The sequence below is a fragment of the Dipodomys ordii genome, unplaced genomic scaffold, assembly GCF_000151885.1.
Source record: "Dipodomys ordii isolate 6190 unplaced genomic scaffold, Dord_2.0 Scaffold106, whole genome shotgun sequence".
Classification (NCBI taxonomy): Eukaryota; Metazoa; Chordata; class Mammalia; order Rodentia; family Heteromyidae; genus Dipodomys; species Dipodomys ordii.
Window position 1 is genome coordinate 7,470,343 of NW_012267322.1, and position 26,740 is coordinate 7,497,082.

Genomic DNA, 26,740 nt, shown 5'->3' on the forward strand with positions numbered 1-26,740 from the left:
AATCCTGGATTATGTAATCCAAAATCAAGTAAGAGTCCCATAAATTCCATTGATCTATTATTGGGTCTTAACAGTCACTTGCCTAAAGGGGAACAAAAACGCTCTTCAACTAAAATTTTTTAGAGTTTAATGAGAAATTAAAATTAAAAAAAAATACAAATAGATGTTCATGTTCTTTAATGTTGTACAAAAAAGTATGAGTAGAACCAAAAGTTAACATTATCACATTTGTTTACACTATCTAGTTCTTCATATTAACGTTACTGTTCAAATAGAAAATAGGTGGAGACTTAGGGATGGAAAAGAGATAAAACCAGAACTTCTACCACATTTATTCTTCCACACTGTGTACAGCTGTGCTCACAGAGACGGCTTCAACTTCTCCTCTATGCAAGAAGTCAGTTGTATATGAAATTGAACCTGAATATTAAAAAAAAACTTTATTAAAAATAGTATTAGTTATGGAGTTTCCACTTTTGATGACAAGGAAATTTGTCTGGTATTGTTTCTCCCCTCCCCCCTTAATATAGTTAGCATTTACAAGACAGGTTTTCCCCACTATAAATAATAGTAATAGCAGTAATGATCAATACTTATACTAAACGAATTTTGGGGGGGGTATAAATTTGATTAACTATTTACAATAATTTTCTCCAAGGCAGGAAGGTATACTTCTCTATCTTGCAGGCAGGAGTTTAAACAAATGAACACAGTTTTGTCTCCACCCATATGTCATACTTTAACTTATAGGAAGAGGCCCAAATGTAAAAGCAAAAGATGAAGTTTGATTAGTAATAGAGTGGAAAGGCCAATTTCATATTCATCAAGCTAGAACACTAGAACCACTACACGGGTTGCTTTTACCTAACATTTATGAAGTACTGGCAGCCACCAAGCACTGTTGTAAGCATTTCTTATATCCCCACAAAGAACAAACTACCAGCCAAGTGAAGAAACAAACAAGCAAACTAGTCTGTCCAGAGTTACAAAGCCAGCCAGTACCATGACAGTCAAATCTAAACATTGACCAGACTCTAACCAACATGTTATTTAGAAATTCTTTATCTGTGATTGGCTCTAAAAACCTCAACTAGTAGGCTGGGAAGGTGGCTCAGTCGTAGAGCACTTGCCTTGCATGCATGAGGCCCTGGGTTCGATTCCCCAGCACCACATAAGCAAAAAAAGGAAAAAAGCCGGAAGTGGCGCTGTGGCTCAAGTGGTAGCTGAGGGACAGCTTCCAGGCCCAGAGTTCAGGTCCATGACCAGACCCCCCCCCCAAAAAAACCTCAACTAGTATAAATTAAAAAAAAAAGTTTCATAACACTATCTCCCTAAAGTTTAAACTCCCATCTAAAAATTTAGGGTCTAATTCCATATTCCCTCTGCCCCAATTTAGAGCTAGAGTAAGTTCCAAAAGTATAGCAAAATAATCTACATCTGTTCATAGATCACTCTCTCATACTTCTGTTGACTATTTTGGCACCTGTGCTTTGAACAGACTACAAACTTAACTGCAGAGGACATCATATCTGTAAAAGAGCACAATATCTAGACACCGTGTCACAATTTAAGAGTACAGAGACACTGTAGGTCACATTTTATCTTTAGTCTACACATGCAGTCTTACCTACTGTCTTCATCACTATAAACAAAAACTTTTGAGAATTATCCCTTCTCAAGTGGTTCTGTGGATTTAAAAATTGATGGTTGATATGAATTAATCACAAAATGTTCAATTTTCCATACCTGCTCAACAACTGAGGGAGACTAGAAATGATGGGGCCATATCCTGGTGCATTGTCATATAATTCAAACAGCGGTGCAGCTACCAACTTGTAATTTTTAGGAACTGCAAACAATGCTAAAACAAACAAGATAGTATTCATTTTGTATAATTTCTCATACAATAAACTTTACATTTGAGAAAAATAAATATGGAAAAATACTTCTCATTAATAAACTGAGTATGTTTTATTAAAGGTCACAGAGATTTGAAAAACTGGTTCTCTCAATAGACAGATACATGCTATTAACAGCCAGACTATCACATGTAACTACTGACTCTGGAAAAGAAAACAGCCTTGGGTTTGTAATAAATTCTATTATAAAATTATCAGACATAAGAATACTTGTTAAGGGGGCTGGGAAGGTGGCTCAGTGGTAGAGTGCTTGCCTTGCATGCATGAGGCCCTGGGTTCGATTACTCAGCACCACATAAGCAAAAAGAAAAAAGCCGGAAGTGGCGCTGTGGCTCAAGTGGTAGAGCGCTAGCCTTGAGCTGAAGAGCTGAGGGACAACGCCCAGGCCCAGAGTTTAGGCCCCACGACCAAAAAAAAAAGAATACTTGTTCAAACAGCTCTAGAGATTTTTTTTTTGTCAGTTGTGGGGCTTGAACTCTGGGTCTGGGCCTGGGCCCTGTCCCTCAGATCTTCAGCTCAAGGCTAGCACTCTACCACTTGAGCCACAGCTCAAGTTTATCGGAGATAAGAATCTTGCAGACTTTCCTGCCCAGGCTAGCTTTGAACTGCAGTCCTCAGATCTCAGCCTCCTCAGTGGCTAGGATTACAGGCATGAGCCACCAGGGCCCGGCGAGATTTTATTTTTTTAAGAACCAATCTCTTGGGATTTTTCACTAGAAAATCAACAGTCCCAGTTAGTATGGTGGAACACACCTGTAATCCCAGCATTCAGGAAGCTAAGGCAGCATTCCAAGTTTGATGTCACCCTGGGCTACATAGCAAGACTATTTCCAAATACTAAACCAAACAAATAAAACACAGTGTAGACTATAGTTAAGTTTACTGGCACAACTAAGAGGACTAGGTATGTCTTTTTTTAGCTTTATAATAAATTCTAGAAATTTAAGGAACTTGAAAGAATAACAAATACTGAAAACACAACAAATTTTTTAGATGGCTATCTTCAATAACAAAATAACTTACCTTTCTCTTGAAGCTGTACCAGAAACAACTTCTTATGTTCCTTAGGCTTTGTAATATGTGCAGGAATATATGGATACTAAATTAAGAAATGAGAACGATTTGTAGTTTTCAAAAGCCACAATTCTTTATACCTCTACACCTTTAATTATTAATTTCTCCATTTCAGACAATAAAACTCAACTATGAACTTTCTGGAACTCAGTTCTCATATCCTGAACACAATTTTATTATAACATGTAGCACATGGGTTTATTCATTTAAGTTCCCAATATAGTGTAAACTGCTAGTAGTATACAACTCTTTCTCATTTGTCTTTACCAGGACCAAGAACCTAACAGATGTACTAGTAAGTAAATGTTTTCAGACGTAAAAAATAACAAGTAGTAATTCAGTCAAACACTCAATGCAAATATGTAGTCACAGGAATTATGGCTTGGGAAATTTATAATATAATGAATTTGATTTTAATTAGTGTTTTTAACAAAATTATTGCTGCTGTTTTTAAATATCATTACTAAGTTAAATACTCTATAATCCTGGTGTGAATGTGTTTACTATGTTAAAAGTTTAAATAAAGCCTGTGAGATAGTTAACAAGATGTAACCTCCTGCTGCACACGCTTTAGGAACACCAGATGAGCTATCTTGGTGGAGTTCTGCCAGCTGGATAGTCTAATTACTTGCTAAAATGGAGAAAATATTTTAGAAAATTTAAAGGGAGAAAGAGAACTACAGAAGGACACTGATATGCAAGAATGAATCATTTTTCTGGGTAGCAATGGCTCATGCCTACAATCCTGGGTACTCAGGAAGAAGGGATAATGAGGATCTCTGTTTGAAGCCAGCCTAGGGAATGTTCATGAGCCCCACTTTCAAAGAAAAAGTTGGGCAGAGGTGCCTTCCTATCATCTCAGCTATAACAGCAAGTGTCAATAGGAGGCCAGGGAAAAAAGTGAGAGTCTACCTTGAGAACAACCAAGTCAAAAATGGATAAGAGTTGTGGTTAAAGCAGTTGGTGCCTTGCAAGCATGAAGCCTTGAGGTCCAACCCTAGTACCAAAATAAGCCAATGTTATTTCCCACTATACTCTCATCACATCCAACCAGTATTCAAGTTAGGATAATTATACACCAGAACCTAATGCACAATGAATTGAGGCAATTATACAAGCAAGGCTTTGGTAGTCCTTAGCACTAATCAAAACCAGTAAAGACAAAGAGGTGAGAAGTAACTTAAAACAGCACATGCTAATCAAACACCTGTAGTTTATACACAACAAACCATGACCCAAATTAAAGTGAAGTTGCTGTGCTTTCTTCTGAGGCTCAAAGATCCTTTTGGTGCCACTCTTCTCTAGTTCTGGTCTTAATATCTAAGCCAACTGGACTTTTTAAACACATGCTTATTAAATAAACTCACTCTTTTGTTATCCTTAGACTCTAGTAAGGGAGTTGTTGTGGAACCATGGTAGGGAAGATGAATGTATGGGGATATTCAGAAAGCAACCAGCAAAATCGTTAGGTTATTACCAAGCAGTCTCCAATTAGTGAATGTTAGAAAACCAAAATTGAAACAACAACAGTTTAGAATGGTTTCTCCACTTGGCTTTGAGCCAGCCACCTCATTACTTCTGTGTGAAACTGGGAACATAGATGTTTGTGGCAATCTTAGCCTCCACAGGAAGGACATGGACAGCTCCATATCCTATCCATCTACCATATAAGACAGACGCATTTTGCTTGGCTTGGAAAGAAGCTATCAAGTTATAAGGGATTTTGATTAACTAAGATGTTCACTTACTAGCCCAAGTAGGAAAATTTTGAGCCTCAGTATCAATCATTAAAATAAATCGAGAATATTTAAGTCCTGATGTATGCCAATACTTTGAAAGGTCACTGAAACGTGTTTTTGTGCCCATGTCTCAACATCTCACTTTCCCTCAAAGTTCAGAGCAGCTCTATTTAAGCATGTAGGATAGTTCCCTGCTTGTTGCCACTGTCCCACTATCTGTTTTTAGCCTCCAAGCCTTTCCAAAGTCTGAAAAGTCTTAGCTCATGTTTAGACTCAACATGAAATTGCAAGGAAGGTGAAGCACCTCCAACCCATCTGAGTCCCTGGCCTTGTATCTTTTGATGGACAGCCACGAGGTGCATTTCGTTTAGTTCCTGACTGTCCTTGACCAAATTAATCATTGCTCACAACTACTAACATCAGTTAGGTACATTTTTTTTTTCTTTGACTTTTCCTGCTTCTGGTCTCCCTCTCCCTATGCACTTCTACTTTCTGAGATCACTTCCCAATTCACCCTTATTCTCTGAAGAATGAAGTCTAGTCTTCAGAAGACAGGAACAAACTGCTTCTTCTGAAAACTGACAAAGAGAAGAAGCATCTGTTCTTTCCTATACAAGAGATAAACCTCAGGGCAAATAAGTAGCTTATAGAATGATTAAGTTTCTCTTTATCTGGGCACTAGTAGCTCTCACCTACTCAAGAGGCCGAGATCTAATGATGGAGGTTCGAAGCCAGTTTGGACAGGAAAGTCCCTGAGACTTCTTACCTCCAATTAACCATCAGAAAACTGTGGTAGAGTGCTAGCCTTGAGCAAGAAAGCTTAGGGACAGTGCCCAGGCCCTGACTGAGTTCAAGCCCCATGACACACACAGACACACACACGCGCGCGCGTGCACACGCACGCATGCACAAGCGCACCAAAAAAAAAAAGTTTATTTTATACTGGGCACTGGTGACTCACGCCTGTAACCCTAGCTACTCAGGAGACTGAGAGCTGAGGATTGCAGTTCAAAGCCAGCCGAGGCAGGAAAGTCCGTGAGACTCTTATCTCCGATAAACCACCAGAAAACTGGAGGTGGCACTGTGCCTTGATCTGAGCTCAGGGACAGCACCCAGGCCCAGTGTTCAAGCCCCATGACCGACAAAAAAAAAAGTTTCTCTTTTTCTTTCTTTCTTTCTTTTTTCTTTCCCTTTTCCTTCCTTCCCTCCCTCCCTCCCTCCCTTCCCAGAACTTTATTTTTTTTAACTCTGGGCCCTGTCCCTCAACTCTTCAGCTCAAGGCGAGCCCGCTACCACTTGACCCACAGCACCATGTCCAGTTTTCTGGTGGTTAATTGGAGATAAAGAGTCTCAGGACTTTCCTGCCTGGGCTGGCTTTGAACTACAATCCTCAGATCTCAGCCTCCTGAGTAGCCAGGATTACAGGTGAACCACCAGCGCCTGGCTGTCTTTGTATTCTTTATAGAAGAATTACAACCCTAATAATTTCCTAGCTCCAGGAAATTAACAGCATTGACCTAAAATCTTATTTCTAAAATCTTAAAAAAAGTACAAAACATCACCTATGGAACCAGCCTCCAAAATGACCCCCAAACACCTGTCTCCTGACATTCCCATCCTTGTAGAATCCTCTCCTCCTATGTTCCAGGGTTATAACCAACAATTGCTTCCTGTTTGGGCACCCTGTGGCTGTCTCTCACAGTCTCTTCAATAGCACACTCTGGGGAAAGTGGCTGCTTTAGTGAGAGTTACCCTTTGGAGATGTTCCCATGACAAGGAACTGAAGGGAGGTCTTGGGTCAACATCCAGGAAAAACTGAATCCAACAATTCAGAAGGAACTGTGAGGTGCTCCAATACATGTGAGCCTGGGATCAGATCCTCCCCAGTTCAGGCTTATGATGCAATCTCGCTGTAACTTCATGAGACCTGAGCAGAAACCCCCTGCAAAGGCGTTCCTGAGAAACAGATAATATCCACTGTTTCAGGTTGACAGATTTGGGGATAGTATTTAGTATTCCTTATTGGAAAGGCTTGGGATGAAACTGTTGGCAGACTTTACCAGCTGAACATCCCTAATTCAAATCCTAAACCTTTTTAGCATCATGTCAACCAAATAGCTTAAATTTCAGATTTTTGGATTAGAGGTATTCAACCTATAATCTGTTACACTTCAATAAAATATGATCCATGACAAACCTAATTTTCCTGGCTGTTATCACTGAGCCTTAATCTAATCTTTTGATCTATTAATTTACAAGACATGCAAGAGAAAAGGCTACAAAGTTCAATGACAACAGGGAGTGTATCCACAATAGAAATGCTTGTCTATTTTTATTAACAAGTACATTACAAGGAAAAAGAAATAGGTAAGCAACATGTAGGTATAAAAAGATCTTAAGAGACTATCTTAATTCAAACAAATATTTTTTTAAAAAAAGAAATAATCAGGACATGTAAAAATAAGTGCTAGATACTACAAGTTATGAAATTACTTTAGTATATTAGTAGTACTAAGATCATTCTTTAAAAGATCATAATCTCAGGGCTGGGAAGTGGCTCAGTGGTAGAGTGCTTGCCTTGCATGCATGAGGCCCTGGGTTCGATTCCTCAGTACCACATAAGCAGAAAAAGCTGGAAATAGTGCTGATGCTCTAGTGGTAGAGTGTTAGCCTTCAGCTGAAGAGCTGAGGGACAGTGCTCAAGCCCTGCCCAACAACAACAAAAAAAAAGCAAAAGATCATAATCTCTATGACTCTTATACTAAAGTATTTACAACTGAAATGCTATCTACACTGTGCTTCAAAAATGACCCAAGATGAAGGCAAGGAAAAAATGGCAGAAGAAAACTGATGAGTATGTTTAATTATGAGTTATTGTTATGGGTAGATTGACTTCTTTCTCTCTACTTTTGTATTTGAAGAGTTTTCATAAAACGCTCAGTTTTGGTAATATATTTAGTCTAAATAAGAGAAAAAAGAGGGGAAGGGAAAAAAAAAACAAAATGTTTAAATAGGGATAGAGGGCTGGGAAGGTGGCTCAGTGGTAGAGTGCTTGCCTTGCATGCATGAGACCCTGAGTTCAATTCCTCAGCACCACATAAGCAGAAAAAGCCAGAAGTGGCGCTGGGCTCAAGCAGTAGGGCATAAGCCTTGAGCTGAAGAGCTGAGGGACAGCACCCAGGCCGAGTTCAGGCCCCATGACTGGTAAAAAAATAAATAGGGAAACAGGTTGACCCATTCTAACAATAAGATATACAAGACACTATGTTGAAAAATGAGCTTTACAATTTAGGCAGGGGGAGAGGAGTATAGTTGAGTATAGTTGTGGAGGCAGGAGGGAAGGGATGGTAGGGAAAAAACAGAGGAGGAGGCAACAATGCTTGATAAGAAATGTACTCATTACCTTGCTCATGTAACTGTAACCCCTCTGTACAGTATTTTCACAATAAAAAAAATTTAAAAAGAAAATAGGAAATTTCAAGTTCTACTTTCATAATTTTTTAAAATATCTAGAATTTTCCACTTCCCCAATCCTCAGCAAATACAAGTGAACACGGACCTGAGGAGGTTCAAAGTTTGGTCTCCACCAGTTACCAATGCAGTCATCAATGACCCAGTCTTGCAGAACTCCATCTTGACGACCTAGTATCTGTCAAAAGAAATAGGATAGCTGGTAAATGAACTTACTAATAACCATTTTGGTGGAGAGGTTTTTTTTGTTTTTTTGTTTTTTTTGCCCGTCCTGAGGCTTGAACTCAGAGCCTGAGCACTGTCCCTGAGCTTCTTTTGCTCAAGGCTAGCACTCTACCACTTGAGCCATAGCACTACTTCTGGCCTTTTCTGTTTAAGTGGTTCTGAGAAATTGAACCCAGGGCTTCATGCATGGTAGGCAAGCACTCTACAACTAAGCCACTTTCCCAACCCCATTCTTACCAATTTTATACAAATTATTTTAAAAGTTTTAAAATTACAGTTGCAAAGATGGTTCCGAATATTTCTATGTGCCCTACATCCAGTTTTCCCTATTATTAACAATTACATCATAACTATCATAACAAATGATTCAATATCAAAACATATTAGAAATGAAGTTCATACTTTGATATTCAGATATCCTTGTTTTTACCTAATAACCCTTTTCACTCTTATAAAAGACCTCATTTGGTCACCATTTCTCCTTAGACTACACTTTCCTCATTTCTTTTTTTTGGTTGGTCATAGTCTTGAACACTGGGCTTGGGTGCTGTCCTGCACTCTTCAGCTCAAGGCGAGCCACCTACTGCTTGAGCCACAGCACTACTTCCAGTTTTCTAGTGGTTTATTGGAGGTAAGAATCTCATGGACTTTCCTGTCCGGGCTGGCATTGAACCATGATCCTCAGATCCCAGCCTCCTGAGAAGCGAGGATTACAGGAGTGAGCCACCAGCACCCAGCTCACTTTCCTCATTTCTCAAATTCCTTGTGTTTGATGATCCTGGGAAGTTCTGAGCAGTCATCCTATTTTGTAGGGTGTTTTTTAACTAGACTGAGGCTATAGAGTTTTGGAAGGAAGACCACAGTGTTTTGTAAAAGTGCCATGCTATGAACATGACTTACCATTAATATGACTTCTGATCACCTGTCTGAAGTAGTGCTTGTCAGATTTCTCCAATATAAAATTAATTTGGGGGAGAAGAGACAATACTGAGGTTTGAACAACTCAGGGCCTCTTGCTTGCTAGGCAAGCACTCTATCACTTGAGCATGACCGCATTGACCCAGCCAACCCCTTTGAGCTTTAGTTTACTTTTTAGGTTAGGTCTTCCTTACCTAGTGTCTCAGACTGATCATTACCTCCACCTCCCAAGTTGCTTGGGCTTTACCACCACAGTACATTTAAAAAAAAAATTCTCCTATGATTGTTTCTTAACTACTTCCCATTTCTAAAAGTCTAAAAAAGACTAAAAAGATGAGATTTTGGAAAAATGGTTTTTTAAAATCATCTTCCCATTCACTTTTCTCCCAAAATCTTCAGTTTACCACTAATTAAATTAGTAAATATTTAAGTCATATTATCAGTCATAGCAGTGATTAGTAAACTAAAAGTTTAATTTATTATTTGTACAGCTATGCTTTTCTTTCAATTCCTTTGCTATCACTATATTCATTCCCATATTGTCTAAAACAACTAAACTTTCTTCTACATTCTAACTTCACTCTATCAATTTCATTCTAAGGGACACTCGTGCTATGCTCCACTCTATACTAGATGTGCTCAGCCCTGCTTCACAGCTGGAGTCTTAGGGTCTTACCTTGGCCTCTTTTCCTACAGTGTTACGATTCTCTCTCCAACACAGTCTTTTGCTCACTATTTTTGAGACAGAATCTAATTTCTGTCCTGGCATATGCCTGGACTACAATCTACCTATTTAAGGCTTCCTATCATTGCTGGGGTATTAGGTGCATGCCACCACATCAAGCTTCCCTCTACTGACATGAGTTCTTCAGATTTTTCTGCCCAGGCTAGCCTGGAACTAAAATCTTCCCAGTCTCAGACTCCCACATAGCTTACAATGCCAGGTGTGCCACAGTATCCAGATGAGGATTAAGAAAGAGGTCTTGAGACTTTCCTGCTGGGGCTGGCCTCTCCTATTTTTTTCAGCCTCCCACATATCTAGATATTATTCTAAGATGGAAATCAAATCCTCTCAGAGTTATAAAGGAATGCTCCAGGATCTTTTAGCTTCCAGCATTATTTCTGGGCATTGCCATTTCTGATTTTGATGGTCGTATTTAATCTATTTCACTGCCTAGCCACTTGTTCCATTAGGGAAACTTTGGGTACCTTCTGTTCATCACTATTGATCTAAAGTTTTGGGATGCTATGCCTTTCCTTGGATTTATAAACATTTATTTTAGAGTTGTGAGTTTTCAATCTCATAACTTGTTGAAGGAAATTTGCTCAAATTATGCTAATTCTTCTTTATCCTCAGTTCTATTTGTAGTTTCTATTGGTCCTTCTGGAGACCCATGAATTTAGTCTTTCCTCTCCTACATGCCATCTCTATATCCTTATATTCTAATCCAATAGAATTATTATTTTTTTTGAGACAGCCAGGCCATTTCAAACTAAATCCTTGCTTCAGGCTAAGTTCTAAAGTTACAGATACAATTTTAGTGCTGATATTTTGTTTATTATTGTTGTCACTGACATGTTTTCCAGCATGTGTAAGGTTTTTTTCCCTTTGGATAGGACACTTCTAAGGGATTTTTGTTTTATAGATCCAATACCTTTTCTTATTATACAAAGAATATTAATCCTAGTTTTTGTTTTGTTTGGGTAACACTGGGGTTTTAATTTAGAGCCTTCACAAGTGCAATACCAGTTAAGTTGTCAGCTAGTTTTTGTTTGGTTGGTTTTTTTTTTTTTGGGAGGGGGGTCATGGGGCTTGAACTCTGGGCTTGGGCGCTATCCCTGTGCTCTTCAGCTCAAGGCGAGCACTCAACCACTTGAGCCACAGCACTACTTCCACTTTTCTGGTGGTTCATTGGAGATAAGAGTCTCACAGATTTTTCTGCCTGGGCTGGCTTTGAACTGTGATCCTAAGATCTCAGCCTCCTCGGTAGCTAGGATTACAGGCATGAGCCACCGGTGCCCGGCCTCACTAGTTTTGTTTCTTTTTTTAAAATTTTTCCATATAGGATCTCCTGATCTTACCTGGGTAACAGTCTCAGTCTGAGATACTCCTACTTAAATGTTTTTCCTTTCAGCTGAGCTCACCAAACCCAGCTTGTGTGCATCAGCAAAGTTGGGATCTCCCCAACTTTTTACCCAGGCTGGCCTTAAACTGTGATCCTTCTGATCTCTGCCTAAGTAAGATTAGAAAGATGAGCTACCAAAACTTGCTTATATTAAATCAGTTTTTTCAATTATGAATATTTCCATTTTTTATTCCTTTTGCTTCTTTTTATCTCTTTCTTACGAAGATTACTCAAAAAAAAAAAAAGATGAGCAAGATGTCAAATCAAAGGCATTTTTTTGTAGCCAAGTGCTGTAGCTCATGCCTATAAGCCTACCTACTCAGGCGGCTGAGATGAGATATGAGGATCTCAATTCAAAGCTGCCCAGGCAAAAAAGTCCCTGAGACTATTATCACCAATTAACCACTAGAAAACCAAAAGTGGCACTGTGGCTCAAAGTGGTAGAGCTCTAGCCTTGAACAAAGAAGCTCAGGGACAGCACCCAGGTCCTCAGTTCAAGCCCCATGGTTGATTCCCAAAAAAGAAAAATGAAATCATGAGGTGTTGTTAGTGCTTGTTTCCTCCTCTGATAGGTACTAAGACTGAACCCTTAAGAGAAGCCTGCTCAGGTTGGAAAATTAGCTCAATGGTAGAGCACTTTTCTAGCATATACAAATCTATCACGTAGAGTTGTTCTTGGATTGGTCACTATCTCCAAAAAACACATCTAGTTTTCTTTTTTTTTTTTTTGGTCCAGTTGTGGGGCCTGAACTCTGGGCCTGGGCGCTGTCCCTCAGCTCTTCAGCTCAAGGCTAGCACTCTACCACTTGAGCCACAGCGCCACTTCTGGCTTTTTTGTTTTTGCTTATGTGGTGCTGAGGAATCGAACCCAGGGCCTCATGCATGCAAGGCAAGCGCTCTACCACTGAGACACCTTCCCAGCCCCCACATCTAGTTTTCTGCTTGCAATAATTGTTAACATTCTCTCAGCTACTAGGATACTTTCTGTGTAGTTTTGCTCTATTCTGAACTAGGAGTATCAAGTCCTGGGAAGTCTCAGTAGCCAGAAGGGAAACTCCCTTATTCTTATCTCCTTACTTTTCATTGGTAGCTGTTTTTTGATCAATTATTACAGAGACTCAATCATCAGCCAGTCTTGCCTAACTATACAGAGTAGGAAAGACGATCTAATATATAAATACACCCTACATAGACTTCGTCAATCTGGTTTCCAACCCATGCATGTGCCCACTTTCACAGGTACTTAACATTTCAAATTCTTCAGCCTTACTGGTGTTCTTCAGTGCCGGATTCTGAATTTCACCCCCATCCCCCAACACCCCTCCAAGGGTTCTGGTAAGTCATTTATGATCTAGCTATCTGCTTTCTAGACACCCCCATTTTTATTTGCTATAATCTCATTTTTGTGCCCCCAATTTGAATTCATTTCTTTTTTTAAAGATATTCCACCTTTTTAGTAGTGTTTTCAGAATTAGAGGTAAGCAAGTAGATTCTATGTAAATGAAGCACAGTACAGCATCCTTAAGAACTGTAATGCACTTTAAAAAATACTAAAAGCTAATATGGTGGTGCATGACTGTACTTCTAACATTCAGGAGGCAGAGGCAGGAGAATCTCAAATTTGAGGCCATCTTGGGCTACGTAGTGAGACCTTGTCATCTCCAAAAACCAAACTAATGCCTAGAAAAACCTGTAAGTCAAGAATAGAATTACAAGTGATTCATCTTAGTTTTGTTTCCCTTTTGCTTTTCAGACAGTGTATTCGTTTTTTAATTAAGGAAGTATGCTAAAAAAGAAAAATATTTGGTAATGAAAACCTCTACAATCTCCAAAACTTCCAATTCTATGCATTTGGCTCCAACTCTTCAGAAACAGACATCAGAAATCTTAAAAATAGTATAACTTAGGCAAAATATAAAAGATATATGCAAAAGCAGGTATATTAAGACAGACTTCTCTTACCCAAAATTCTACTTTGGGACAAAACCATTTGCATTTAAACCTCCAGCTCTACTATACATTGGCTCTATAATAACAAGTTGTTTCAACACTCTGTGCCCTCATTTCCCTATCTGTAAAATGGGATTAATGATAATACCTACTTTAGGGCTGTTATGATGATTAGAGGAGTATTGTGGGCAGGCTTGAAGACCATGTAAGGTCTGCTCTGGGGCCAAACAGGCAGTGGGTTCCCCACATCTTGGCTAAGTCTCTACCCAGTACCTGTATCACCTAGGTAACTGGCACACCTGGAGGCAGTTACCTCCTCCTCAGAGGTCACCACTCCTCCCCATACACCGGGACTGAGGTAGGGTCCCAGGCTCTGAGAGTCCCACATCTGGTCTCCATCTGGTGTGGCCATACCTTCCATCATCTGGCCACACCTTCTCCCTTCCCTACTGAACCCAGGCAGGACCTAAGCTCTGCCCCTTCAGCCATACATTTTTCTACCAAGCACAGTGGGGCAGCAGTTTGGTAATATAAAATAAACTTCTCTTCCTGCCTGAATACCTAGTGATGTTCTCTTTATCAGCTACCTAATTAAACCTATTTAAATTTACCTTACAGACCTCTTCATTTCAGCATTTGGGAGACAGAGAACAGACCAGCATGGGCAAAAAGTGAGCAAGACTCCCATCTCAACTAGACATAGGAGCACATGTCTGTAATCTGAGCTATGGAGGGACAGACAGGAGGCTTACAGTTCAAGGCCAGCCCAGAGAAAATCATAAAAACACTAACCTGAAAAATAACTAAGGTGAAAAAGGACCAGAGATATGGCTCAAGTTTTAGAGTACTTGCCTAGCAAGTCTAAGGCACTATTCAAACCTCAATCACCAAGGGGGAGAAAAAAAAAGTTATTGCATGTAATGCACTTAAATCAGTATCTAGCAAAGTGATTAATAAATGAAAGTTGGTCATTTATCACCATTATTACAACACTGTTATTAGACTGACTTCAAAATGGTAAGATAAATTGTGTGAATTCAACTTAAAGAACATATACTAACACGAGTCTATTTTCTGTATTAAAAATTAAATATCTCATATAATCTTATCTTTTTCATTAGACATAATAAAATCTCATTATAAATTGGTGGTATTCAGATTGGCAATAAAACTGTCAGAGATTAAATAGAAAAATACCTCTGTCATTAGGCGTTTTAGTCCTTCAACTTCATCTTCTCCTGGGTTAAGTTCACCACCAGGTCTGTACAAAGGTTAAGAATTTCAGTATGCAACTTAATATAATTTGAGGATTACAGAAATAATACAGTAATCATTTCTATCACTGAAGTGAATAAAACATCTCAACATCACATAAGGCAACTAAAACAAATGTCAAAGGCAAAAGAAAGAGTACACTGGAATGTTGAGTTCATACTAATCCACCTAGCTTTACACAGAAAAATACCTAACAGCATAAATACAATTACTGGCCAAAATCCATTCCACTCTCCTCTCAGGAAGAAATGGAGTCTAGAAAGGCTGAGCAACAGAAATGTTTTTTAGTTCTCAGGAATAAGATAGTTTAAGAATGTCCAAGTATTTTAGATTTCTAGCATACTTTGACCAAGTAACTGCGGACTGGGTATATATTTATAGACTTATGAGCTCAAATGATAAAATTAAACTGTTTTAAGAGAAGAGGACATCATCCTAAAGGAAACAATAACATCAAATGCTCTTAGTAATGCTACACTGATATCTAGAAACTGAGCTTAGTCTGATCTGTTTCATGGGGTTTCTACCAAGCTCAATCACTAATGTCAAAATATAAAGAAACGTGCAGATTTCTAGTTAGGAAAATAAGTACACACTGCACTAGAGAAAATAATCATCATTTTCCCCCCTGAAGATTCCTGAAGATGCCATTAACAAAAGTTTGTTGAAATTAATGACTAAGGACTAAAATTGTATTCCAAACGTGCATGAAACAGCATCCCACTAAACACTGTCTTGGTATTAATTTCTAACAACACTTACAATTTGAAGAAAGTTGTTCCCAGCTGTAACAGTAAGACATGGGGCAGCCGGTGCTCATGTACAATCAGAACCCCTTCTACAGTCCTCCTCATTCCAATTTTGTCAAATTCCTCCCTCATGCGCTGAAATCTGGCTGCAACAGAGCTGTCCTTTTCATAGAGGGGCTCTTTTGTACCAAAAGTGTAATTGGTAAGAGGGTACCTGTTATCCAAAGACAAACATGCACCATGAGAATTGATGCCCATGCTTACCACAACAAATACTAGTCACGCATAAAGAAATCATGGACAGGGCTGAGAAGTTGGCTCAGTGGTAGAGCGCTCGCCTTGCATGCTTAAGGCCCTGGGTTCGATTCCTCAGCACCACATAAGCAAAAAGAAAAAAGCCGGAAGTGGTGCTGTGGCTCAAGTGGTAGAGCACTAGCCTTGAGCTGAAGAGCTGAGGGACAGTACCCAGGCCAAGAGTTCAGGCCCCACGACCGGACCCAAAAAAAAAAAAAAAAAAGAAATCATGGACAAAGTTTGTCTTTGTGCTCACAAAACATAAGATTTTCCCATAGTTACATAACTAGCTAAGCATATAAAGAGATGAGAATCCCGTTATTTGGACTCTTAAAACCAGAGCTCCCATGTGATTTAATGGCATACTAACTGTACCCTAAGATCTCTAAATGCTTAGAAGTGATTATTGATAGGTAGTGCTAGTTCTCTAATTTTATTAGTTAACAGCTGCTATACTAACAATTACCAACCTGGTTCCCCTCACTACTAATATGAAATTGTATTAAATTATGAGTGTTAATTATTCATCCTTTTTATCCAATAATACTGAGCCACTGTTAGCCATCAGCATCTCTCCAACAGTTTTCTATTTCTCTCAACTTCCCTCAAATTATTCAAACACAACCTTTTATAGGTAAAAGTTTCTGTTTTCCTTCCTCTTTGAACCTACTAAAAGCCTCATAGGCCTCATAGTTTTCTGTATTTTTCTATTCAGTGTCCTTATTCATCATTTCTCATTTAAATCATCTAGCCATCATATTTAGGGCAAATATTCTCTTATTTAAAAACTGAAAATATTGGGCTGGGAAGGTGGCTCAGTGGTAGAGTGTTTGCCTTGCAAGCATGAGGCCCTGGGTTCGATTCCTCAGCACCACATAAGCAGAAAAAGCCAGAAGTGGTGCTGTGGCTCAAGTGGTAGATCACTAGTCTTGAACTGAAGAGCTAAGGGACAGCACCCAGGCTCAGAGTTCAGGCCCCACGACCCATCAAAAAAAAACAAAAACTGAAAATATTAAGTTGGGCACCAGTGCTTCATGCCTGTTATCCTAGCTATTCAGGAGGTTGAGATCTGAGGAACACGATTCAAAGCCAGTCCAGGCAGAAAAAAGTCCATGAGACTCATCTCCAATAAACTACTCAGAAAAAAGCCAGAACTGGGGGTCTGATAAGGTGGCTCAGTGGTAGAGTGCTTGCCTTGCATGCATGAGGCCCTGGGTTCGATTCCTCAGCACCACATAAACAGAAAAAGCCGGAAGTGGGACTGAGACTCAAGTGATAGAGTGCTAGCCTTGAGCTGAAGAGCTGAGGGACAGTGCCCAGGCCCAGAGTTCAGGTCCCACGACCAGAAAAAAAAAAAAAAAAGAAAGAAAAAAGAAAAAAGCCAGAAGTGCAGCTGTGGCTCAAGTGGAGAGCTCTAGTCTTGAGCACAAAGAGGCTCAGGGACAGCACCCAAGCCTGAGTTCAAGCTCCAGGACCAGCAAAAAGATAAATTTAAAAAAACCCTGAAAATATTGCAGGCGCCAGTAGCTCATACCTGTAATCCTAGCTACTCATTAGCTAAGACCTGAAGATCACAGTTTGAAGCCAGCGCAGGCAGAAAAATCCCAATGAGACTTTTATCTCTATTTAACTATTCAAAAATCAGAAGTGGACCTGTGGCTCAAAGGGTAGAGTGCTAGCCTTGAGCAAAAGGAGCTCAGGGGCAGCACCCAGGCCCTAAGTTCAAGCCCCATGACCAAGGGAAAAATAAAAATAAAAACCTGAAAGTATAGTTTCTACTGTTTTCTAAGCTATTTGCCTAAGAAAGTCTTTAAGAATAGTTTAAAATCACACATTTATATTTGATCATATATTATGCATAAGTTTTTCAATAAGAATATTTGGCTAATACATGGCTGAAGAGCAAGCTATCCATTAAAAACCCTTGACAAGCCATGTGCTGGTGTCTCACACCTGAAATCCTAGCTACTCAGGAGGCTGAGGTCTGAGGATCAGTATTTGAAGCCATCTGGGGCAGAAAAGTCTGTGGAGCTCCCATCTCCAATAACCAGCAAAAGAAAAAAGGAAAAAGGAAAAAAGGAAGTGAAGCCCAAGTGGTAGAACACTAATCAAAAAAAAAAAAAAAAGCTCAGGGAGCCAGCCACCAGTAGCTCACACCTGTCATCCTGGCTACTCAGGAGGCTGAGATCTGAAGATGGCAGTTCAAAGCCAGCCAAGGCAGGAAGTCCATTGACTCTTATCTCCAACTAACCACCAGAAAACCGGAAGTGGCTCTGTGGTTCAATAGAGAGCACTTGCCCTGAGCTGAAGAGACAGGGACAGTGCCTAGGCCCAGAGTTCAAGCCCTACAACCAACAACAACGAAAAGCACAGGGACAGCACCTAGACTCAGAATTGAAACCTTGGAGCTAACAAGCAGGTGCGCAAGCACATATACGTGTGCACACACTCTCGCGCACACACACAAACAAATGCCCTTGACATCAACAGTCAACTACTTAATCTACTTAGCTGTTCTTGAAAAGGGAAATCAAAGTTGCTGAACAGAAAAAATAAAAAAACACACACCTGTAATCCTAGGTACTCACGAGGCTGAGATCTAAAGATCAAGTCAGCGTGAGCAGACAAACCTGAGACTCCTATTTCTAATTAACCAGCACAAAGCCGGAAATGGGGGTATGCCTCAAATGATAGAGCACCCACCATGAATGAAAGGCTAAGCAAGAATGAGGCCCTTTTTCAAGCCCCTAGTTTTCTTACACACACACACACACACACACACACACACACACAATTCACAAGCTAAACTCTAAGCATAAACTCTAAAATAATGAAATACACCATTCCCAGGACATTTTAAATATTTTTCCTAGTAGATTCAATACTGAATCAAACACCATCATCATTAGCAAGAAGTTATACAACACCTGGTGCCAAACTATTTTTTAAATGATTTACATCCTTACAGCCTGAGTCAGAAAAGATTAAGGAATCAGGCAGTGTTAGCTCACACTTACAATCCTAGTTACTCAGGAGGCTGAGATCTGAGAAAAATAGCAGTTCAAAACCATTCTGTGCAGGAAAGCCCATTAAGACTCTTATTTCCAATAAACCACCAAAAAAGCTGGAAACGGAGTTGTGTCTCAAGTGGTAGAGCACTAGACTTTGGAACAAAAGTTAAAGGACAGGACCTTAACCCTAACTTCAAGCCCCAATACTGGCAAAAAAAAAAGAAAAAGAAAAAAGAAAAGAAAGATTAAGAATAGCCGCAATACATTTCTATCGCAAGGCCCAACTCCCATATCAGTAAGATAGCAAAATGAAATGTTAAAATTTTCAACTGTGCTAGTCTAGACGTATAAATACTCCTCTTACACTAAGAGCATCATAAAGCAGGAGTCTATCTTATTTCCTCACCACTGTATTTCTAGCATTACGGATGCACACTACCTGAGACAATGGCACTCATGAAACCTTCCCTAAAAAAATATTGAGAGTGGGTTCGTATTCAATGTAATAGGTCACTACTCATCCAGATGAATTGAACTTCACAACAAAATGATTGTATCTGAATATTGTTATTTATATAAAGAGGAAAAGTACTATCATCAACCCATAATCAATGAAACAAAGACTAAGACACTGTTAAAAACACAACTGTTTTGCCAATTCTATATAATGACCAAATGCAAACTGATCCATAATCAGGGAAAAAATTTAAATCACTGTAGGTCCAATTTTAGCTCATCAATGCAAGGTAGGCTTTCACTTTTTTTTTTGGTCGTGGGGCCTGAACTCTGGGCCTGGGCGCTGTCCCTTAGGTCTTCAGCTCACGGCTAGCACTCTACCACTTGAACCACAGTGTCACTTCCAGCTTTTTCTGCTTATGTGGTGCTGAGGAATCAAACCCAGGGCCTCATGCATGCAAGGCAAGCACTCTACCACTGAGCCACCTTCCCAGCCCTGACTTTCACATTTTTAAAAGTTTTAACTTTACAAGGCTGGGAATGGAATCCACAGGGCCTCGTGCAGGACAGGCAAGTGTTCTCTTCCTGAATCACATCCCAATCCTTTCATAATTTCCATTTCACAGGAAGCTTCTGAGGATTTTTTTTCCAATGATAGAAATTTAAAGTGCTACTTACTACCTGTGTTAACAGGCACAAAGGTTATAATTTATTTTTTTTATTTTATTTGTGAAGATACTGTACAGAGGGGTTACAGTTACATGGGCAGGATAATGCGTACATTTCTTACCAAGCATTGCAGCCTCCTCCTTTTGTTTACCCTTCACATCCCTTCCACAAAGGTTATAATTTATATACACACAACTAATTCTAAAGTATACACAGCTCACACTATCTAAATTTCCAAGCCAGCACCTGTTTTGCTAAGAACAATAAACATCTCTCCAATTTCAAGTCACTTCTGGTGTTTTGTGAAGACATGGGGAAGTTTATTTGACAGAAAAACACCTAGGGTCTTACCAGAATACCACTATCAGAAAATTCTCACCCTTTTAAAACGTGTACCAACCTACACTGGCCTTTTTGTTTGGGGGGGGGGGGTTATCTGGTCGTGGGGCCTGAACTCTGGGCCTGGACACTGTCCCTCAGCTCTTCAGCTCAAGGCTAGTGCTCTACCACTTGAGCCACATGCCACTTCTGGCTTTTTTCTTTCTGCTTATGTGGTGCTGAGGAATCAAACCCAGGGCCTCAGGCATGCAAGGCAAGCGCTCTACTACTGAGCCACCTTCCCAGCCCCTTTTTTTCCTTTTTTTTTAAGACAGCACTACCATGCTGCCTTAAAAATTCACTCAGAAACCTCCAAAAAGTACACTGACAATTTGTTGAGCAAGACATACACCCGATAGCAATTACTTGCTACAGCAAAATTACTTGTATTTTAAAGATTACTTTTGAGAAAGCAATCGTTTCCTTAAAAAAGGAAAGGCATGTTGAAAAATCAAGCAGCTCACAAAGAAGTTTCCAGAAGGCAAAATTCTGGTCAGGTTCCTCCCACACTCGGCAAAAGCGTCCAAACTCTAAATGGGGGAAGGGACCCTACTGGGTGGGTGCATGGAATACACTGTTAAAGTGGACCTGAATGCCTTTAGGTGAAATACTATACAACACGTGAGAGGAAAAACCAGATTTATGCATTACAAGTGGATATCGAAGTTTATTGCAAAAAAAAATGATTATATCACTTATGTCAAATAAAAACGTTCCAAAACAGTAACATCCACGTGCTATGCAAACACTGAAAAAAAAAAACAAACCATCGTACCTGACGGATAAAAATCACATCCTGCAGTTGGCTGCTTCTTGGAGGGGTGGGGAAAAGAGAGTTCAAAGCAAACTTCGGCTTTACCCATAATGACTGAAGTACACAGGACAGAGTGGAAGCAACGCTTCTTTTCAAACAGAGAAGAGAACAAGGAAAGCTCGCCAGAGTAGGGGCCTCGGGCCTCGGGCGGGGAGGGCGCGGCCTGTGCCAGCGGAACCTGCACGGGTCCTGAGGTGGGCGTCGGAGCGCCGAGGCGGCGTGGGACCCGCCAGCGGCCGGCCGGCCGGCGTCGCGCCGGAAGGAGGTCCGTGCATTTCGGCGCGCTCTCGAGGGAACGGAAAGACGCCCCCCAGGGCCGCGCCGGTACTTACAGATTGATGGTGCGCTCCAGGGTGAGGGGCTTGGTTTGCTGGATGTACTTGTTACCAAACTGATTGACTCCCCGGGGCCAGCCCGTCTGTGAACGATTGGGCGGTACCACAGACATGCTGACGAACTCCGGCACTGCAAGCGAACACAAAATAGGGGGTAGGGAAACACTTTCCCCCCTGTGCGGGCAGCGGTTATCGGCGTCCCGCTCAGCAGCCGCCACCCGCCATTAACGCGAGAAAGCGAGAACAGGCGTACGCACACCGGAAGTGGAATCCGGACCCTCTGGCGGCAGGAAGTGGGGAGGCGGGGACGTAGCCGGCCGAGCCCCTATTAGGCCAATCGCTGGCATAGAGGCCTGAGGCTCTGAAAATTCCATTGGTGGAATCAGGTATGGGTTCCGCCTCCCCATGCCCATTGGGTGGCGCTAGGGAGCGTGGGTAAAGGGGCAGGCTGGGAAGAGTAGTTTCTGCCGGGAAATGGCTGCTTGAACGTCGCGGCTCGGCTTCTTACCTTGAGAGATGAGTGGCAAGCGGCCTGCGGTGTTCGACGTGGTCTGGGTGAGGAAAAGGGAAAAGAAAGAGGTGATAGCAGCGTTTTCGGACGCTGTGAAGGAAAATGGTGTGAAAAAGCAAGTGGCTGAGGCGTGGAGCCACCGGACGCCCCTCAGTCACGGTAATGGGCTGCGGCGGGGGCGGGGAGCGGGGGGAGTCGCGGGCGCGGAGGTCCTGGAAGCCTCGGGAGAGGCTTGGGGGGCTCGAGCCGAGCGCGGGGCTGCCGGGAAGGCGGGGTCGGGAGGACCACGGCCGCCTTTGCCTCGGCTGCTGCCGTCTTTCGTTGGAAATTCGGTTTGTTTAAAACATCGTAAGCGATGGCCCGAGAATGTGGGAAAGGGAGGGCCTGGAAATGTGTAAGTGATTGAATCTGAGAGGTAGTGGATCGTTCTCGGCGTGGAATCAGAGGCCCCCGACTTAGAATCTTCACTGATTGTGTGCATCCTTGGGTAGCAGGCTTCTCTAAGCTTCCGTGGGATCATTAATAGTATGTACCTGGGAAGGATGGTAATGATAGTAAATGGGTTTGACAGGCATCCCGTAGCATCAGTAAATATTTCCATGAGTAGAAACCATTGAACATTTGGACAGAAATTTGAATTGCTTATGTAATTTTTCGAGTAAAGGTAATGCTTTGCAGTCCCATGGGGGTTTAACCAGAGCATTCCAGACTTATCTTCGAAGTTACCAACTTCAAGAACATGGAAATGTGGCTTAGTGGTAGAGTGCTAGCCTAGCATGTATGAAGCCCCGGGTTCGATTCCTCATACCACATACGGGGCCGGGGGGAGCCGAAAGGGGCACTGTGGCTCACGTGGTGGAACTCTATCCTTGAGCACAGAGAGGCTTAGGGACAGTGCCTAGGCTCTGAGTTCAAGATCCAGGACCAGCAAAAAGAAAAAAAAAAAAAGATATGAACTCTGCTTTAATGTTTAATGCATTTTCTTCCAAAGTAGGCCAGGGGGTTTTTGTTTGTTTGTTTCAAGTGGAGAGGTGAATCCTGGTTGCTTAGGATGCAAAGACAGAGGTATACCTTAGTGTTTTAAAGTACTCTCATCTATTGGGTGAGATTAGTGATAATATTTATACCAGAGTTGTCAAGGAGAAGTGAGAGAATTCATGTAAAGTACCTCTTAGCCAGACATTTAGTAGGCAGTAGTGGTCTTGTAATACTAACCTAGCCTGTTAGAGCCAGCAGGTGCCATGGTGGGGTAGGGTTAGAAGGAATTAGAAGACATTAGGAAAGAACTGATTTAAAAAAAAAAAAAAAAGCACTCACTTTGGGAAAGAAAAGGTGGGATTGAAGACAATTTGCCATACAGTTTTGCTAATCTCATGGCTGTTCTTTTAGGCCTGGGGAAGGTGAATAAAAAATATGCCCAATTCAATCGTCATTAAACTGAAAAAAAAGGCCTTTTCAATTTAATAACATCAACTGTAGTATTTTAAGGACTAGCATTTTAAGCACAGTGCCTTTAAATGGTAGGGTCATCTAATAAGTAAAAAGAAAATTAAGCCGGTTGCTGGTGGCTCACGCCTGTAATCCTAGCTACTCATGAGGCTGAGATCTGAGGATCTTGGTTCCGAGCCAGCCCGGGCAGGAAAGTCCCTGAGACTCTTATCTCCAATTAACCACCAGAAAACCAGAAGTGGCACTGTGGCTCCAGTGATAGAGTGCTAGCCTTAAGCTGAAGAGCTCAGGGACAGCACTCAGGCCCAGAGTTCAAGCCCACAACTAACCCAAAAAAGAAAATTAAGATAGCTTATAATTATTCCCCCAGTCTTAGACTTAAGTTTAGGTTCTCAAAAATGTATGACCATTCTCTCTTGTCTCCTCTGCTGTATTACTCAGAGATCAAAGTTACAAAAGGGGCTTAGTATGGTGAAGCACACCTCTAATCCCAGCACTTTGGAAATAGAGGTAGGAGGATCTTTAGTTAGAGAACAGCTTGAGCTATGAGACCTTGCCTCAAATAAATATATGAATAAATAAATACAAAAGGGAACACAACCATAATATTTTCCTTTCAACAGAAGCTATAATCATGGATATGGACCCTTTTCTTCACTGTGTGATCCCAAACTTCATCCGAAGTCAAGAGTTCTTGGAAGGGCTTCAGAAGGAACTTTTGAACTTGGACTTCCATGAGAAATATAACGATTTATATAAGTTTCAGCAGGTAATTATTCCCTTGACATATTTACTCTTGCAACTAAGTCATTCATGAACAATAAACCAGTATCTTTTTAAAATTTTTTATTGTTATTTTAAAGATTATGTGCTGAGGGGTTATCATTTCATAATTGTCAGTATTTTTAAGCCTTGGATTTTAGATTGGGTTTGCTTTGGTCCTTGCTTTAATATTGTTAAAAGCATTCCTCCATTTAACATAATGTGATTCTTAGCCATGTGTTAGGTGCTATAATTATTATAAGACAATTTTGGCAATTCCTTCCATATAAGACTCTAATAGGGATGATGTGATAGTACAGATATAAGTAAAAATGCACTAAGCCAGTAAGTGATACATTATATCATAGAGTGAAGTAGACTTTGGATAGTGGTATAAAGAATATATGTTGGAATATAATCACCATTTAAAATTGATATCTTTGTCAACAAAAAAAAAAGTTGTCTTTGATTTAGATGGCTAGAACTATTGCAGTGTATTCTGCATTGCAATATGTCTAGCAGAGAATTAAACCCATTCTCTCCTCTTCACACACTCCAGCACATGCAGAGTTCAAACCTCAAGCACATGAGGTAAACACTACTTCTGAGCTACATCTCCAGCCCTCCATCCTTTTTTTTTTCTTGGTGGACAATTTAATTGGCCAGAAAAGACTAACTTGAATTTTAGGCTGTTTATTCTATTAGAAGACACAGATGCATCTAGTATAGAAATAAAAATCTTGTGTTTCCTCAGTTTGGGGATAACTTTCAGTACATGGAACACATGAATACATCACTCTTGGAAATCCTTTTTAAAAAGAAACCTAGGCAAGAAAATCCATCAGAGTCTAATCTCCAGAAAACCAGAAGTGGCACTGTGGTTCAAAGTTGTAGAGAGCTAGCCTTGAGCAATAAAGTTCAGGGACAGGACAGGCACTGGTGGCTCACACCTGTAATCCTAGCTACTCAGGTGGTTGAGATCTGAGGTTCTCAGTTCAAAGCCTGCCTGGGCAGGAAAGTCTAAGATTCTTATCTACAATCAACCACTAGAAAACTAGAAGTGGGGCTGTGGTAGAGTGGTTGCCTTTGCTGAGGGACAGCACCCAGGCCTAGAGTTCAAGCCCCACAACTGACCCCCCCCCAAAAAAAAAAACCACCAAAAGCCCTTAAGGACATCAGGGCTTAAATGTTAAGAAATAAATAAAGATGAATCTTGTGTTTCTTTTTGTTTCCCCCTTTATTTGGGATAAGAGTAAATAGTGGATCTCTCTCTCTCTCTCTCTCATCCTTTTCACTAGAATTGATCTTCTAGTCAGCTGGCAATGACTTGCCGCACACACACCAGTCTATCCCTGGACTTTGTACAAATGATTCAATTAACAAGGCTAAAAACATGAATTATGACACTAAAATTCAGAAAGTTTCATGTAAACTTTATTTTTATTAATTTTAGTGCTGGTCCTGGGGCTTGAATTCAGGGCCTAGGTGCTGAGCTTTATTGTTCAAGGCTAGTGCTTTACAACTTGAGCCACAGTTCCACTTCCTAAACTTTTAGCTAAAGTAAGTTTCCCAGGTTAACGAAAAATTATAGCTCTCTTCCTTTATAATTATGTCAATTTTAGTAACACTTGGTCTCTCGTTGATTTAGGACTAATTATTAAGTTATTGTGTAGTTTTTACTTGAAACAGTTTGACAGATGAAAATACTTCATTGATTGTGAAGTCAGTAAAAAGGAAAATAATCAACAGAATTATGGGTTATGAAGAAGAAGCAACCACTTGTATCCAAATGAGCTTGGTGTGAATAAATTTTTACCTTGCTCACTTTTGGAAGGCATCTCTTCTCCCTACGACAGTGTGTAAAACCAGTTCTCAGTCATCTGCCCCCTCAAACTCACCTATATCTCTTTACCTTTTCTTTGCTTATAGTATGAATTGAATAGATTACTGGGTCTTTGACATTCTAGCACCCCTGCTAAGTTTGTCATTAGGAATTGCTCAGTCATGTTGTTGTTATTGTTTGCCAGACCTGGGACTTGAACTTAGGGTCTGGGCACTGTCCCTGAGCTTCTTTTGTTCAAGGCTAGCACTCTACCACTTGAGCTACAGTACCACTTCTAACATTTTTCTGTTTATGTGGTAGTGAGGAATTGAATCCAGGGCTTCATGCATGCTAAGCAAGCACTCTACCACTAAGCCGCATTCCCAGCACCTTCTATAATTTTTTTGGGGGGGGGGGTCAGTTCAGGGGCTTGAACCCCGGGGCCTAGGAACTGTCCCTGAGCTTCTTTTGCTCAAGGCTAGCAGTCTACCACTTGGGCCACAGCACCAGTTCTGGCTTTTTCTGTTTCTGTGGTGCTGAGGAATTGAACCCAGGCTTCATGCACGCTAGGCAAGCACTCTACCACCACTAAGCCACATTCCCATTTTACAGTAAGAAAACACTAGTTTTTCCTTCTCTTCTGGATAATTCCTTTCAGTGTATCACACACAAAAATCTCAAGAGCTGTCTGTGCTATTTCAAATTCCTCTCCTATTCTCTGGTAAGCCCACTTTATCAGGCTTTCACCTCTACTACTCTGCTGAAACTGTAATTGTCAAGGTCATTCCTAGCC

General features: G+C 40.7%; 2 protein-coding genes across 2 annotated transcripts in view; one reads left to right on the top strand and one right to left on the bottom strand.

Moving 5' to 3' along the window:
- Positions 1 to 110: 110 nt before the first annotated feature.
- Positions 111 to 21,664, bottom strand: Nudt21 (nudix (nucleoside diphosphate linked moiety X)-type motif 21). Its single transcript, XM_013028017.1, has 7 exons — positions 21,401 to 21,664; positions 15,460 to 15,660; positions 14,620 to 14,683; positions 8,292 to 8,381; positions 2,943 to 3,018; positions 1,747 to 1,861; positions 111 to 420 (listed from the first exon to the last, which is right to left on the bottom strand). Exons 1-7 carry the CDS (start codon positions 21,514 to 21,516, stop codon positions 399 to 401), a joined length of 684 nt encoding a protein of 227 aa, XP_012883471.1. The 5' UTR covers positions 21,517 to 21,664; the 3' UTR covers positions 111 to 398.
- A 196-nt stretch (positions 21,665 to 21,860) lies between these two features.
- Ogfod1 (2-oxoglutarate and iron-dependent oxygenase domain containing 1) overlaps positions 21,861 to 26,740 on the top strand; it is a 42,021-nt gene continuing 37,141 nt past the window's right edge. Inside the window, exons 1-2 of the mRNA XM_013027972.1 lie at positions 21,861 to 22,073; positions 23,987 to 24,132. Coding sequence (XP_012883426.1) covers positions 21,920 to 22,073; positions 23,987 to 24,132 — 300 coding nt within the window. The 5' untranslated portion in view covers positions 21,861 to 21,919. The remainder of the gene's footprint in view (positions 22,074 to 23,986; positions 24,133 to 26,740) is intronic.